Here is a 15,368-nt window from a genome sequence, read left to right as displayed (position 1 = left end):
CACAATTCTACATATAATAGCTTCAGATAGTAAACATGGCACAAAAAATTGTGGAAATTAGTCCAAAAACCATACTGTTGTTTTTCAATCGGGCTGTTTTCTGAAATATCATTGCATCTTATTTTTGATCTGCATAAACCTTGATACCAAGAATAGAATTATATATTAGTTTACAGTTTTGCTTCCCTGGCACCAAAATCAAATTCTCACAGCTTATATCATTTCATAGCACTAAAATCTAGGTTATGCTGTTGTGAATGGTAAGGGACTCTCAGATCTTAACGGTCATGCTGATTAAGAATGTCAATCAAGCTCCTTTGAAAAACAATTTTATTTAGGTTGTGAGACTTACAGTGCAATTATTAGTAGAGTTAGGTGTACAATGTTCCAACTCCTAACTTAAGGTTTGTTTTTCCTTAATTTATATTTCTAAATTAACACTCGTTCTTAAATGAGCACATTTATACCTAATCACATTTTATTGCAGGTGTTCTTTCAATATAATGAGCCTGTAATTCTGTAGATGCCTATGTACTATTTAATAAATACAATATATTTTGGCATTTAAAGTACTGAACTTTCCTAGACTGTCAAATAACTAAAGTGTACACAGTGGCTAGTGACTTTTAAGGAATAGTATATTTTCCCTAAGAATATTAATGTCACACCAGATATAACAGCTTTATTTTTCTGTCCATTTCAATTTGGAGGATAGTGTAATTTATTTTACAGTGGTATTACATAAATTGGTATATTAGATACTGGTTTAACTTTCACATCTTACATGAGACAATTAAAATGTGGCAGCAGTTAACACGCTGATTTGGTTAGGAAAACATCACTTTAGACACAGTTGTTTTGGCAACAACAAGTATTGACAGCTGTTCTATTTAAGCAAAACTTATTTTGTGAGTGTCAAAGCAACAGTACAGAGTTGGGCACTGGCCTTGCACATGACTAGCCCAGGTTGGATCCCCAAAATTGAATACAATCCACTAGCCCCACTGGAACTGACCCCTGAGTTCAGAGCCAGGTGTTAGCTTTTAGGGTGTGACCCCAAAGCAACGACATAGTAGCACTTATCCTGAGGAAGCATATTTGTAAGTGAATCATAATATTATCTTTTTATTTTAGAATTTGCCTGAAAAGTATTTATGCCAATTCTCTTTAAAACATGGTCAACATGAAGGTTATATACTGTTACATAACTCAAGAATGATTCCTCAATTAATACTCTTTATAAAACTTATTTAGAATGCTTAATAATTATAGATACTCTTATATCCAGTTGCTCATGAATTTGCTTGAGCGGGCACCACTTTTAAATTATAAACACAGCATTAATTATAATTACTATGTTATATTTAAATTACAAATACAACATAGTATTTATAATTTTGGTATTGCAAATCAAAACCAATTATATATATAAACATTGAGAGGCATATTAGCATTATTTATTTATTTAATTTTGGCCGTGGTCGTGGTGTCTAGACATTGTACTCATAAAATGTATAAACATTTGCACTCTCATCATGCAAACAGTGTTACATTAGTGAAAAATTAAAATATAATTTGCAATATACCATACCAATTAGTTGATCATGAAATTTAGAATGAGGAAGATTCCTGAGATGCTGTGTGAGGAAGAATGCAGATTTGTTATTATTTAGAAAAAGAATTGTGAGGAAGGGGATAAGACATAGTTGTTACATTGTCCCAATGTGTGTGTGTGTCTATGTATGCATACACATGTGCAACACCCACACACTACATGTAATATAGATAGGGTAACAAAAGTTGAGAAAACTATTCATAATTGCCCAGTTGAAGAGGTACTAGAGACTTTGTATCATTGGTGCAGGGAATTAATTGACCAGTGTCTTTTTTATACTCATTTTTATGCATGAATACTACTGTTGTTGTCCTTTGAAAGATCTGTAGAAGATAAGGTGATATAATATATTCTATTATTTTATACATGTGCAGCTTCAAGGCAAATCAGTTATAGTTGGAAGGAAAGGATCCAGGAAAGACTTGTAAAAGAATACATAGAAATGTGGAAAATGTGCAGTGATTCCTAGGTTCCCACCTATTACTCCAACTTCTTCAATGTGCATGATGATAGATCACATTTAAAATAGCTGGCCCCACTAAAAATATTTGTTTCTAACTTTAGGGTAATTAATACTGTATTTGAAAATAAGGGTTTATGTCTTATGTGTTCATTTTTCTAGTCAAGAGATTTGAGAACCAGAAAACTCATTAATACAGGTTGCTTGGCAACCTCAAAATTGCACATTTAATCTCTTGTTGCCAGGACACATAGCTCAAAAATGAGGCATTGAAAGAAAGTATCCTAATTTCTGCTTAAAGGCTTTCTTGAGTTAATGATATTGCCAAATCCTCTACTGGCAAATACTTTCACATATATTAAGTAAGCCTTTTCTTTACCTCTTTATAAAATATAAATATAGGACCATAATTTAATAAGTGATTAAAGTCAAACAATTGTACTTGGGACTTACTGGTCATACAAATAATAAATTAATTATATTAGTAAAATTGCAATACAACAAACAACAGAGTTGCCAATTCATTTCTTGCCACTTCATTCGTGATTCATATGGTTAGAAGTTTATAAAGCACATAAAACTCAATTTTATTCCACATGTCATGTTGTTTATAGTATCTAAAATTATTCTAAAATAATTTTTAAAAATTTTCTGCCAAATTATATAATCTCAAAGGAAATTTTATGAGGAGACCACTTTAGAGGAATTACATAATTTATACAAACTCACACAGAAAGTTAAAGCACAGTAGTAAGTTTTGCTACTAGGTATTATATCTCTAGGCCAGGGTACATCTTTTAAAAGTTAATGTTCTTAATTAATAGAATTTCTGTCATTTGATATTTTATTCTTGATTCTTTTCTTTAAATAAAAACTATAATGACTAATCATTTGTAACAATATTTAAACTTGTATTATAGCCTTTCTTTTCTTTTAATATTGTGTATCTGTGCACTCAATATTAACTGACAGAATTTCTTGGTTAAAGTCGAAAACGCAGAGGGGGCTAGAGGGAGAGGACAGAGTGTAATGAAGCTGCTTTGTGCGCAGTCAACTCAGGTTTGATCCCTGGAACCACACACAGACCCCTGAACTCCACACATAGTAATTCCTGAGCACAGATCCAGGGCTTAATCCTGGGCACTGCCTGGTGTGGTCATTCCTCAAAGAAAACAAAAACAAAATCAACAACAACTAAAACAGAAAAATGGTTGAAGATGTACAAGAACAAATCAAAATTGGATAGGAACAAGCAAACTCTAAGAAATGGGTCTGGAGAGATACTACAGTGGGTAGTAAGTACTATGTAATCCAAATAGCATCAAGTATTGTTGACGGAAATAAGTAAATAGAAACACACTTATTTAAATTGTTCTCAGTTCTTACTCCTGGAGCTGTGCTTAGAAAAAGACCCCGGCAGGGCCTGGGGACCAATTACACACAAGGTAAGAACCCTACCCGCTGTCCTATTTCTCTGGCCTTTTAAGTGCAGTCTCACCATTACTCGTGGGGATGTAAATTGTAGTGTTCACTGTGAAAACTTTGTAATTACCCAAAAAGTATAACTTAGAATTATTCTTTGATCCATAGATTTCACTTTTGGGCATTTATTGGAAGGATACTCAAAAAATAGTAAAATGAAGAAACATCAGAGCTGGAGTGATAAGACAAAGACATAGAGAACATGATGCCCCGAGGGTTGCACCCTGAGTAGCTTTACCCATCTGCAGCCCTTACTTCTGGGCTGACAATGTTTGGAGCGTCACAGGTTTTTTTTTTCCTGTGAAGGCTAAAAATTATTGTTACCATCTTGAATCTAATAATCCATATTTTGAACTCAGGTCAAAATAAAGATGGGAATTGGTATGCCTACTAAATTAATTTCTACATGTTTTTCTTAAACATTTTATTTTAAAATTATCTTTCAATTTTATCATTTTATTTAACAAAATGGATCCAATATATACACAGGTCATCTTGTTTTGTGACCTTACTTATTTTAATTTTCTTCTTACCTATAGAAGGGTCATGCATATGTTATATAGTTTCTTTCCTTTTGCTTTCCTTTTTTTTTTTTTTCGAGGCAAGCTGGTGTGGGGTTGTTTTGGTGGGTGCAGGGGGGAAACTTGGGACATTGGTGCTAGGAAATTACATTGATGGAGGGATGGGTGTTCGACCATGAACAGCTTTGTAATGTTCTATCTCATGGTGATTTAATAAAAGAAAAAAATAATACTAAAAAGAGAAAGAGAAGGATGTAAGATACATATTCCTACTAAATTCTTAATATTCTTTTTGGAGGTGGTAATAGAGTTGGTTCACACATGGTTATGCTCAACAGTTACTCCTGGTTTTGTGCTCAGGGATCACTCTTGATGGTGCTCAGGGTCTATGGTACTGAGAACCAAATCTCGGTAGCCTGCATGCAAAAATGTGTCTTACTTGCTTTTCCTTAGGCTTTATTCCTGCCTCTTGCAGCTGACCTTTATGGTGCTCTTTGTAATATAAAACAGGACAGATAAAAACCTGGATGCTGGTGTTTTTGAGCAGGAAAGTGTCCTGCTATATCTGACAAGTAGAAACATATACCCTCTAGTTGGTGCTATGTAATCTTTACATTCCTCAGTCATTACTTTTACTCATACCCTCTGCCATTTTCCTCTTCTCAATATTCCTTCTTCTTCTCCTTATCCTCCTTCTTCTCCTCCTTATCCTCTACCTCCTTCTCCTCTTCCTCCTCCTCTTCCTTCTTTTCCTCCTCCTCCTCCTCCTCCTCCTCCTCCTCCTCCTTCTTCTTCTTCTTCTTCTTCTTCTTCTTCTTCTTCTTCTTCTTCTTCTTCTTCTTCTTCTTCTTCTTCTTCTTCTTCTTCTTCTTCTTCTTCTTCTTCTTCTTCTTCTTCTTCTTCTTCGTCTTCTCCTCCTCCTTTCTCCTTTTCTCCTTCTTCATTTTCTCTTTCTCCTTCTCCTTTGTCATCTTCACCTTCTTCGTGTTAGTATTCTTTGTCTTCTTCTTCGTATTTAGTATGTTATCTTCTCAATAATTAAGTTCATTTCTTTAATTTTATTTCAGTTTTGAGGCTATTCTGGTTATTTTAATAAAGGATCCCCAAATATTTACCTTTAATAAACCAAAATACTCTTTCTATTCATTCAGGTTTAATGCTAACTTGCTGATTTGCCAAAGTTGGAACCCACACATCATATGTGACTTTGTGATACAAGCTCTTTAGTTTAGTAACTTGACTTAATATTTTAACATCCATTTCTAATCTCCTGCCCCCTCTCCAGGCTGTCTTCACTGGGGATCCTCAGAGGGGAACGGGTTGAGTCTCCCTCCCTGCCCCAAACAGAACCCTGGCAGCCAAAAACCTCCAGTACTCAACTGCAGCCATGCTCAAGGCCACTCTTCACACACTCAGATGAGCTTCAGGCATTAAGGAACCGGTAGAGGAACTCAGGTATGCGGAACCCGTGGCTGAGATCCTCAAGCCTGCTCAGATCAGGACTGGACCTCCTCCACCCAGATCCCCATTTTTCCAGTAGCTTGGCAGTCACACCCACAAAATGCCCTCGGTGCCATGTGGTCTCATCAATGGCCAAGATCCAGAGATTATAAAACAAAGCTCCCAGAAAAAAGTGATGCAGAATCTCCTGGAGTCTTCGTCCAACAAGCTACTGAGAGTATCCCGCCTGTATGGCAGAGCTTGGCAAGCTACCCGTACCTTATTCGATATGCCAAAAATAGTAACAATAACAGGCCTCATTTACCTGACCCTGAAAGAGTCCCCAATACGACAGCATTGGGAAGGATGAGTAAGGAGAGGCTAGTAAAACAGTTTGATGCTCTTCGTGTTCCTGGAGTGAGCAGACACCATTGGGCTACACTAGCAAACAAGAGGGATGAATGGAAACATTAGTGGTGTCCGCTGGAGCAAATCGATGAGCAAAGGGATGACAGGTGATGCAGATGATTTTTAACATACTGGCAAAAGGAGAGATTAAAGGATTTGGTTGCTGTTAATGCTTAATTCCTAATATGGTCCACACTACCTGTATTCATAGCTAATTATACTGCTTATGTGAACTTCATTTCTTACTCACACAATACACACCAGGTAAGCTGAAGAAAAGAGCATACATATGCATATGTGACTATAAAAATAAAACGTAATCTAAATAATGTAAGAGATGACATATTTTATGGCATTGTATATATTGATATTATTTTTATTTTCCTTTGAAAATAGTATTTTAAAAATGATGCCCTAGTCCAGTAATAGTAAAATCAAATTTACAACTGAAACAATTGAATATTATTTATTATCTAATAAGGGCATAAATATTGTGATTAATAGCAATTGTAGGAAACACAAAGCTAAGCCAATATACTTTAAAAGATTTACATGGCACGTAGAAAAATTTATGTAGATAAAAACTGCAACAAAATAATAATAAAATTATTTACAGACTTCAGTGTCTGGCAGTACTACTTATGTTTAATCTCATTTATCTGAATAACTCCCCTGTGGTATAATTAGATTATTAGTAGCAATTCTATTTCACAGAAGGACAAACTTTGACACAGAAGCAGTATACCAAAAATGTCTAAGATATAGTTATATAGATGATAGAGATTCTATTGCACTTAGAAAATGATTACTAAAAAATCTTTAGTGTGATTTTAGGTATACTTAGAAATATATACTCTAACCCATCTCTCTTTGAAAACAAACAAACAAACAGAACAAACATCTTACTAGGACTTAGAGATAGCTGTGGGAATATGAAAAGAAATGGATTTACTATAGTATTGGGCTGAGATAAAGCTCTTGAGGTCAATCAAAAATAAATTAGCAATGCTCCAGTGGTCTTCAAACACATAGGGGATAGTCTCTCCTGTAGATAAAGATAGCTGGGGTTTTAAGCTTGATTGTGGGTTATTAGTTTTATTGTGGATAAGGAATTTGAGCTATAAAATTTGCAAAAGAACTTTAGGCTGTTCAATCAACAGACTTTGGGTTGGGTTTGTATTGTTTTTGTATTTAGACTTCTTTTGGCATTTTTGTTGGAGATAGAGCAAAGTTTGAAATCTCTGTAACAAGATGTATGGTGTTATTTTTTGCAGAGCACAGCTAATTTATATAGGATATCATTTTCTATGCATGTCAATCGGACTTAAAAGTCTTTTCACTTTTGTGGCAGAAAGTTGTGGATTTGCCCCAAAGAACAGCAAATATGGGTTTCACATCAGATCTGTATGGTCTTCAGAATATTTTCTCTGAAAATACTAATAAGTTTTGAATTTTCTGAATATGGCATTTTCTTCCACCTCTCAATTATAGTATCATGAGAATCCTACATATTAATCACACAAGGATAACCTTATAACCAAAACTCACTAAAACACACACATGATGCTCCATAACAGAAAAAAAAGGAGTTGGTAGAAAAACATCAACAACAGCAACAAATTTGGCTATTCAAAATTAAATTAAAAAATAAAGAGTAACTGCATTTGAAATGTTAAATAAAGTATAAAATTAGGGAAATAAATAAAAATTAAGTATCTGTAATGTATAGGCACATATAGTATGAATGAGACCTAAGCAATATATTTTTACTCATCAAAATTTTAATAGTGGATTTATTAAAAATATATTATTACATGGAGCTTTAGGTAAGTTAAAGAAAATTATATTTACTATTTGAAATTAAATCATACAAATGAAAATAAAAGTGAAATAAATAATGGGATATAAAACTTAGACTGTGTGTTAGGGAAAAGAGTAAGAAGAAAAATGGAGAATTTTTTTTTTTATGGAGGCAGATTGTTTTTAAGAGAGTAAATGTTTACAAGTGTTAGGGATTCAATATAATCACCATATTCTCCTATCATTATCTCCCAGTGAAGGTGTATAGGCTCCTTCCTACCTTCCCATCACAATATATGGAACTTCAGTTCTCTGGCTAGCACCTCTTTTTTTCATCAGGCTTGCTTATTCTCTGGCTTTGTTGCTTTAAATAATATATATGACTGAGATCATCTAGTATTTTTTTATGTTCTTCTGACATATTTTGCTTAGTACAACTTGCTTTAGTTTCATCCATGTTATAGCAAAGGGCAAGATTTTGTCTTTTCTTACAGTGAGTAATAATCCATTGTCTAAAAGTAATATACATTCTATATCCACTAATCTTCTTTGGGGGACACTAGGTTGTTTCCAGATTATTGTATATATAAATAGCACTGTAATGGATATACAGCGTGACATATATAATTTCAAGTTACTAATTATGTGTTATTTGAATAGAGACCTCGGAGTTGAATCATTGGATCATACAATAGCTTTTAAAAGATTTTTTTTTCTTTTAAAGAAAATGTCACATGTTTTCCATAGAAACTGAAGCCAACAGTAAATGAGAGTTCACTTTCCTCTAAAATTCTAGTTTCACTTTTTTTTTAATGTTTGTTGTCTCCATTTTCTTTTATTTATAGGCTGTCACACTAGCATGAAGTGAGATCTTTTACTTTAGATTTGTATTTTCCTGGTTACTAAGTGATATATAAGCTTTCTTCATCTTCTTTTTTTTGTATGTTTCCCATTTATCATCTGTCGATCTTTAAAGAAGTGTCTGGTTCTTCTCTTAAATTTTTGGATTCTTTAAAAATCACTGCTGAGTTTTGTAAATTTTTAATACTTTTAGTCCTTTGTCGGATATGATGTGCAACTATTTTTTCCCATTGCTTTAGTGAAGTTTCAAAGAGTAGACACTTTTAGTTTAATTCAATCTAATTTGTTGATTTTTGCTTTTGTTTTACTTTTTGCTAATGAAAATGAATTGTCAAAGACACCAAGTAAATCCTACCATGGAAGTGATTTTCCTGTTTGTTTTTATATAGTACGTTATGGATACAGGGATAACATATAAAGCTCTCATCTTTTTGAGCTAACTTGTGCACAAAGTGAGAAAATGCTTTTGTGTTTTTCCCAGCATCATTTTTAGATGAGAATTCCATTTCTCTATTTCATATTTGGTCTCATTATGATAATTTACCTACCTACATCGTTGAATGATTATCTCTGCACACCCAATTTTTTATCCCATTGATATGATTATATGTTTATATTTGAATACTACACTATTCTAGATTGATATTGCATTAAAGTATAATTTAATGTTGGGGATACAATATCTCTAATCTTCATTTTTTATCATGATTACTTTGAATATTTGGGGGATTTTTTTAGTTTAATACAACTTTGGTAGTGTTTGTTCTATGTACTCAAAAAATGTCATTGGAGTTTTGACTGGAATTGATTTGAATGCATGTGACGTTTTGGGTAGAATAGTTATTTTAGAAATTCTAGTTTTGCTTATTGTAGTCCATTTCTTTACTTTCCTTATACATCCCCCACTACTAGATAATTTCAAACTTTAATAGTGGCTTGCAGTTTCAAGATATAAATGATTTTTTTTCCTTCTCCTTGTTGAGTTCTAAGTACTGGTTTGTTTAGATGCATTGTAAATGGGTCTTTTTATTTTTCCATCCAGTTCCTAGTTCACATATATACATAAAATAAATTTTTTGTATCTTGATATTCTAGTATGCTACTTTATTGGTTTTGGCATATTAATACACCATGGGGACCGTGCGAGGCTCTCTCATGTGGGCAGGAAATTCCCAGTAGTTTGCCAGGTTCTCCCAGAGGGAGAAGTAGGCTGTAAGATATTGCTTTCTTGAAGCTTACTTTTAAGTCTCTGGATGCTGGCCGTTGACAGGATTACACGGCGCTGGGGGCAGTCCCTGGGTGTGACCTCGTAGCTACTGGGAAATGGGAAATCTGGGCGGAGGAGGCCCAGTCCCGATCCGAGCAGCCTTGGAGGTCTCATCCCCGGGTCCCACACACCTGGTTTCCTCTGCGGTTCCTTCATGCGTGAGGCTCATCTGAACATGTGGAGAGGGGCCTTGAGTATGGCTGTGGCTAGGCTCCAGGGTCTCTGGCCGCCAGGAGCTCTGCATTGGGTGGAGAGGGAAGCTGGAGCCCATCCCCTCTGAGGAGACCCCGGGGAAGACAGCCAGGCTCTCGGGCTCTGAGTCACTCTCTTCCGGGAGCTTGCTTTTAAGTCTCTGGATGCTGGCCATTGACGAATAGAGAGAGGCTTCTAAAATCTCAAGGCTTGGACAAATGGAGACATTACTGAGACCGCTCAAGAAATTCGATGATCAAGGGGATGATGATGATGATGATGACTTTATTGATTTAATATTTCTAACAGTTTTTAAGTAGTTATTACTGTTTTTATGTATTTATCTTCATTTTCAAAGCAACATTGAAGTTTTTATTTTGCAAATGGAATCCTTTTTTATTTTCTTATAAAATTGTTGTGTCAAGAACTTATAATTCTAAGTTGAATTACAGTAGCAAGATTGGTATCCTTGTCTCATAACTGATATTAAATGCAAAACTTTTAATTTTTCAACATTGAATATGTTCACTGAGATTTTTTTTATGTGTCTTTAACTATGGTATGATAAGTTTTTTCTATCACTGTTAAGTTTCCTCTGCAAAGGAATTGAAGCCAGATAGAGGACACAGAAAGCTGGATTGTTTTGCATAGCGGTGTCCCAGGGTTCAATTACGAGAAGCATATGGCCCCTAAGCACCACCTAGAATAATTCCCAAAATCATTACAGAAAACCCCAATGCACTATGGAATACAGACCCTACACTTTCTCAAAAGACATAGATAATAGTTTTCCAAAAGCTTTCTCTGCACCCATTGATATGATTATCCAAGGTTTTTCAACATTTTACTTTGTGTCTATGTTTGACACTGAACTTTATATGGGCCCCCTGCAAGTTGCAGAATATTAGATTTGTTTTCTTGTTCCATTTGGCCACTTCGTGCCTTTTCCCAAATTGTTCCGGTGTTCTAAATTTAGATGTTTCCTATTTGCTCTAACTCTGAGCCTTCAGATTTAGTCTTCTCAGAGTGAATTTTACTTTGGCATGAGATATTCAACTCAAAATAAACTTTAATTCTGTACCTAAATGACTCAAATAATGCTAAAATAGTGTTTATCGCAAAAGAATTTACACTCATATATAAACTAATTTGACAAATGCCTGCAAATATGGAAGTATTAAAGGAAACATAAAGGTCAAATGATGTTATTTCCCTTAAACAGTGTGTGCAACCCCATCATTAGGTAGATGACTTCCAGAATCAATATAATCTTAATATCTGACATACTTCTCCTTATAGAATGCTGGTGGAAAATATTAATTATTGTTTTTAAAATAATTTTAAAAACTCTTGAAGAAAGATAAACGTGGTTACTTCTAAGAATGAAATTTTCTTTTTTCAGTTGTTTGTTGTTCTTTCTTCAAGAGGCACAAAAGCAATTTTCTTCTGGAACAACATACCTGCCATAGTCTATTGATTGCTTTTTAGTTTGAAGACTTTGAATGTGCAACTACATTTCTTCCCACTGTGAAACACTATACTATACTAGTATTACATATTTGCTGAGAGTAAGATGAAGGAATTACTGTAGAATGGGAAGTAAGATAAATGACAACAAGTTAATGGTAGTAGGTTATTTTTTTCTCAATATCTCTACCTGATCTCATATTCATTTCTTTTACATATTCACACATGTCCACAGAAACAAAACTTATGTGTTTTTATACTTAGCACTGTAATAAAATATCAATCTAAAATAATATAAAATTAAGTCAGATATTTTAGGATAACATTGGCTTACCCTTTCTCCTCCATCCTTTCTCTTCTGCTGCAAGGAGTTTAGGTTTATTGAGTTATACCCACACAATGCTCCGCACTCCCATTCCTTTGTGTCTAACTTCTCTGTGTTCTGCTTTCCCTATATTTTAATCATCTATATTCCCAAATCAGACCCAGTAACTTATAAGGTCAGATTCTTCTAAAGAGTCTGTATTTTGTATTTGTAAGTGAAACTTGCTTCTCTCTTTCCCTTATGTCCTTTGTGTAATTTACCTTAGAGCAATGTCCTTTTTGTATAGACACAGGAAGACTGTTAATGCTACTCTTTTGTAACTTGAAAGTTAATTGACTCTGAATAATATTGATTCCTGAGCATCTGTCATATTTACTAATTTAAATCTCAGTTGCCCTTACTTCCTAGCACACCAAAAGGAGGGTCCCTACGAAGGGAGCAGATGGACGCAGAACAAGCTATAAGCTATACTGGCATCAAAAAAGGACAGGCAAGCATCATAAAACTTATAATAAGTTAAGAGAATGGTCACAGACAAACTGTCATGACCCAAAGAGAAGTGACTGGACAAAGACCTTCTTAGGATTAGTAATAGCTAATCTTGCCTGATGACTGTAGTCTGGGATCAATAGTGAGATGTCCCTAGGAGAGTCACCCTTTAAGTTTAATATATCTTTTTTGTGTCCATATAAAATGAATATAAAGATTATTAAGAAGTAGAATTAAGATGTGATCTCATCTCATCTTAGCACAGTGGGTGGGGTGTTTGCCTTGCATGCGGCTGACCCGAGTTCGATTCCTTCATCCTTCTTAGAGAACCAGGCAATCTACCGAGTATCCTGCCCGCACAACAGAGCCTACCCATGGCGTATTCGACATGCCAAAAGTAGTAACAAATCTCACAATGGAGAAGTTACCAGTGTCTGTTCGAGCAAATCGATGAACAATGGGACAACAGTGCTACATTGCATTGCAGAATTAAGATGATTGTTTAAATGGATTTGAACTAAGGAAAGGAGAAATATGTTCTTACAAGAAATTCTGCCCTTAAGCGGATCTCCTGCAGAATGAGATCTTTGTTTTAGAATAACTTCCCAGGAAGGTAAGGAAGGGCTTAGATATGTCGATTGTGCTATCTCACCTATGTGGAATTGCTACACCAGGCCCTTGGTGACTGCTGGGCTCTTAACTAAGGCTGTTGAGACTGGGTACAGTGAGAGTAGCATGGAGAGAAAGGAGGAGTCGGGAGTGCAGGGCAGTGTGAGATTGGAATGGGGTGCTCAGTGAGATTGAACTAGGAATGGGGGGCAAAGGGATGATTGGAATAAATAATGACTGATCACTAACCCGCCTGGCCCTCGTTTCCTCCTTCGATTGCCAATTGCCTTTGGCTGACCAGGGTGGGGAGTTGATTCATGATCACTAAGGAGAGTGCCCACACAATTTTGTGTACAAACACATCTACTGATTCAAAACAATTGCTTCTATGATCTTTGATAAAAAATGAAAAATCATGTTTCCCAAAGTGCATCATTTTAAAATGTTTGATTAAAAATTCAATGATTTATGATATATTTGATTGCAAAATATGTGCAGAGTAGTTAAACTTGAAAAGGCATGGTCCAAAAAGTGACAGAAAAAAAAAGACCCCAATTATCTGTATGGAAGCACTAACAGTCTCCTATATAATCTTTATTATAATATAAGTTTTACTTTATTATGTATACCTAGTTATAGTTTATTGTTATAATTTTTATCTAAATTATGCAAATAAAAGTCAAAGTCCCATTGTTTTTCCCTTATCCTAAAATGGTTTTAATTTGAGAATAAATAATTTAGGGAATAATACTTAAAATGGTTAGAAAGAAGCTAATGGGAGGGTATTTTCAGTCAGAAACAAAGCTTTGTTGTTTGGGGCCAGAGCAGTAGCAGGCAGGGGCCTTTGCTTTGCAAGTGGCTGACTGGAATTCAGTCCCTTGCATCCATATAATCCCCTGAGCACCCCTAGGTGTAATTCCTGAGTGTAGAGCCAAGAGTAACTCCTGAGCATCTGCAGGTATGGCCTGAAAAACAAAAGTGAAAAAAAAAAAACATAAACTTTTGTTCCTTTTTTTTATTTTTGGGGTCACACCCGGCAATGCCCAAGGGTTACTCCTGGCTTTGCACTCAGGAATCACTCGTGGCAGTGCTCAGGAGGCCATATGGGATGCTGGGGATTGAACCTAGTTTGGCAACGTGCAAGGCAAACACCTTACCTGCTGTGCTATTGTTCCAGCCCCAAGGCTTTGTTCTTTATATTAAGTTCTTATTTTCCACGACAGAAAATTGAAAGTTATTTCATGTATATTAAATAACTGAAGCAAATTTATATTACATGGTTTGTATAGGTTGTATGTTGGCATATAAAAATTGTATGATATTGAAAATGAAACCTCGTGATTTGCACTCCAGTGTTTGTTTAGCAACTGTCTTTTGTTATAACATCTTCATGTGTACTTCAAGGCTTAGTGGATTACCTTAAGATACGCATAAGAGGGAGGAAACAATTCATCCTAGAAAAATTGTTTTAAATTGCTAAGAGAAAAAGATAAAAAGAATCCAATATTTTATGTCAGCTTCTACTGGAAACCATCCCTTGTTAGAGAATGAACATTACATTGGGTTAGAACAGGATCATTACTTTTCTGAAGTACTATCTTGACTTTTTATACAAGTGCGGATTATTCTTATGTATGACAACTAATTTTTCACCCTATCATTTACTCTCTTTACAATCTATAATGTGTAGGTAAAATTGTCAGCCATTTTCCTCCTAATATCTATCCCGGCATAAAATAATTTAGTTATCAGTATCTTTTTTGTGGTCAAGTACATAAACAACATGCTTGTAAAAACTAATATTTCCTTTAAAATTCATAAATATAATTTATAATATAAATTTCTTCAATTGTAGATAAGAGAAACATGAGGAATGGTTGGAAATGTGCTGGTATTTTTTTTTGGGGGGGGGGTCTGCACAGTTTATTCACGCCGTACTCCCCCTCCGTGCTGCTCCCTCAGAAGTTCTTGGACACGATGCTGTCGGCCTTGGCCAGGCGGAGGATGGAATCATCAGACTCGCCCATCCTGCGGATGGCCCCGCAGATGGCATACCTCTTAAACTGCCCGTTGAACCTGCCGGTTACTTTGTCCACCTCGGCCACGTTCATCTGGATGGACGCGTGGTCATTGGCCCCGATGATGCCGTTGCTCGCCGAGCATTTCCGCGGCACATACAGGTCCACGAACTCGCCGGCGTCATTCTGCATGGTGGCAGGACCTGGGGCGTCCGCGACGTGCTCGAGTGCAGAAAGTATGCTGGTATGTTTTTAATTACATAATGTCTAAACATTAATTTTATTTTCTAAGTTTTATTAACGGACCATCATGACTTAACAGCTTTCTAATAACACAGTTCCAACTTCCCACACATTACCAGCATCAGCAACCTTCCACTAATGTCTCAAGGCCCCTTAAACCTCCCAAAGCAA

The 15,368-nt window shown here is 35.4% G+C and overlaps 1 protein-coding gene across 1 annotated transcript; it reads right to left on the bottom strand.

Annotated features, from left to right (window-relative positions):
• Window positions 1-14,857: 14,857 nt before the first annotated feature.
• On the bottom strand, window positions 14,858-15,146 carry LOC101549738 (40S ribosomal protein S21-like). Its single transcript, XM_012933556.2, has one exon. The coding sequence runs from the start codon at window positions 15,144-15,146 to the stop codon at window positions 14,895-14,897; it is 252 nt and encodes an 83-aa protein (XP_012789010.2). The 3' UTR covers window positions 14,858-14,894.
• Window positions 15,147-15,368: the final 222 nt, after the last annotated feature.

The sequence above is a fragment of the Sorex araneus genome, chromosome X (assembly GCF_027595985.1).
Source record: "Sorex araneus isolate mSorAra2 chromosome X, mSorAra2.pri, whole genome shotgun sequence".
NCBI classification, from domain to species: Eukaryota; Metazoa; Chordata; class Mammalia; order Eulipotyphla; family Soricidae; genus Sorex; species Sorex araneus.
This window is presented reverse-complemented; position numbering and strand designations above follow the sequence as displayed.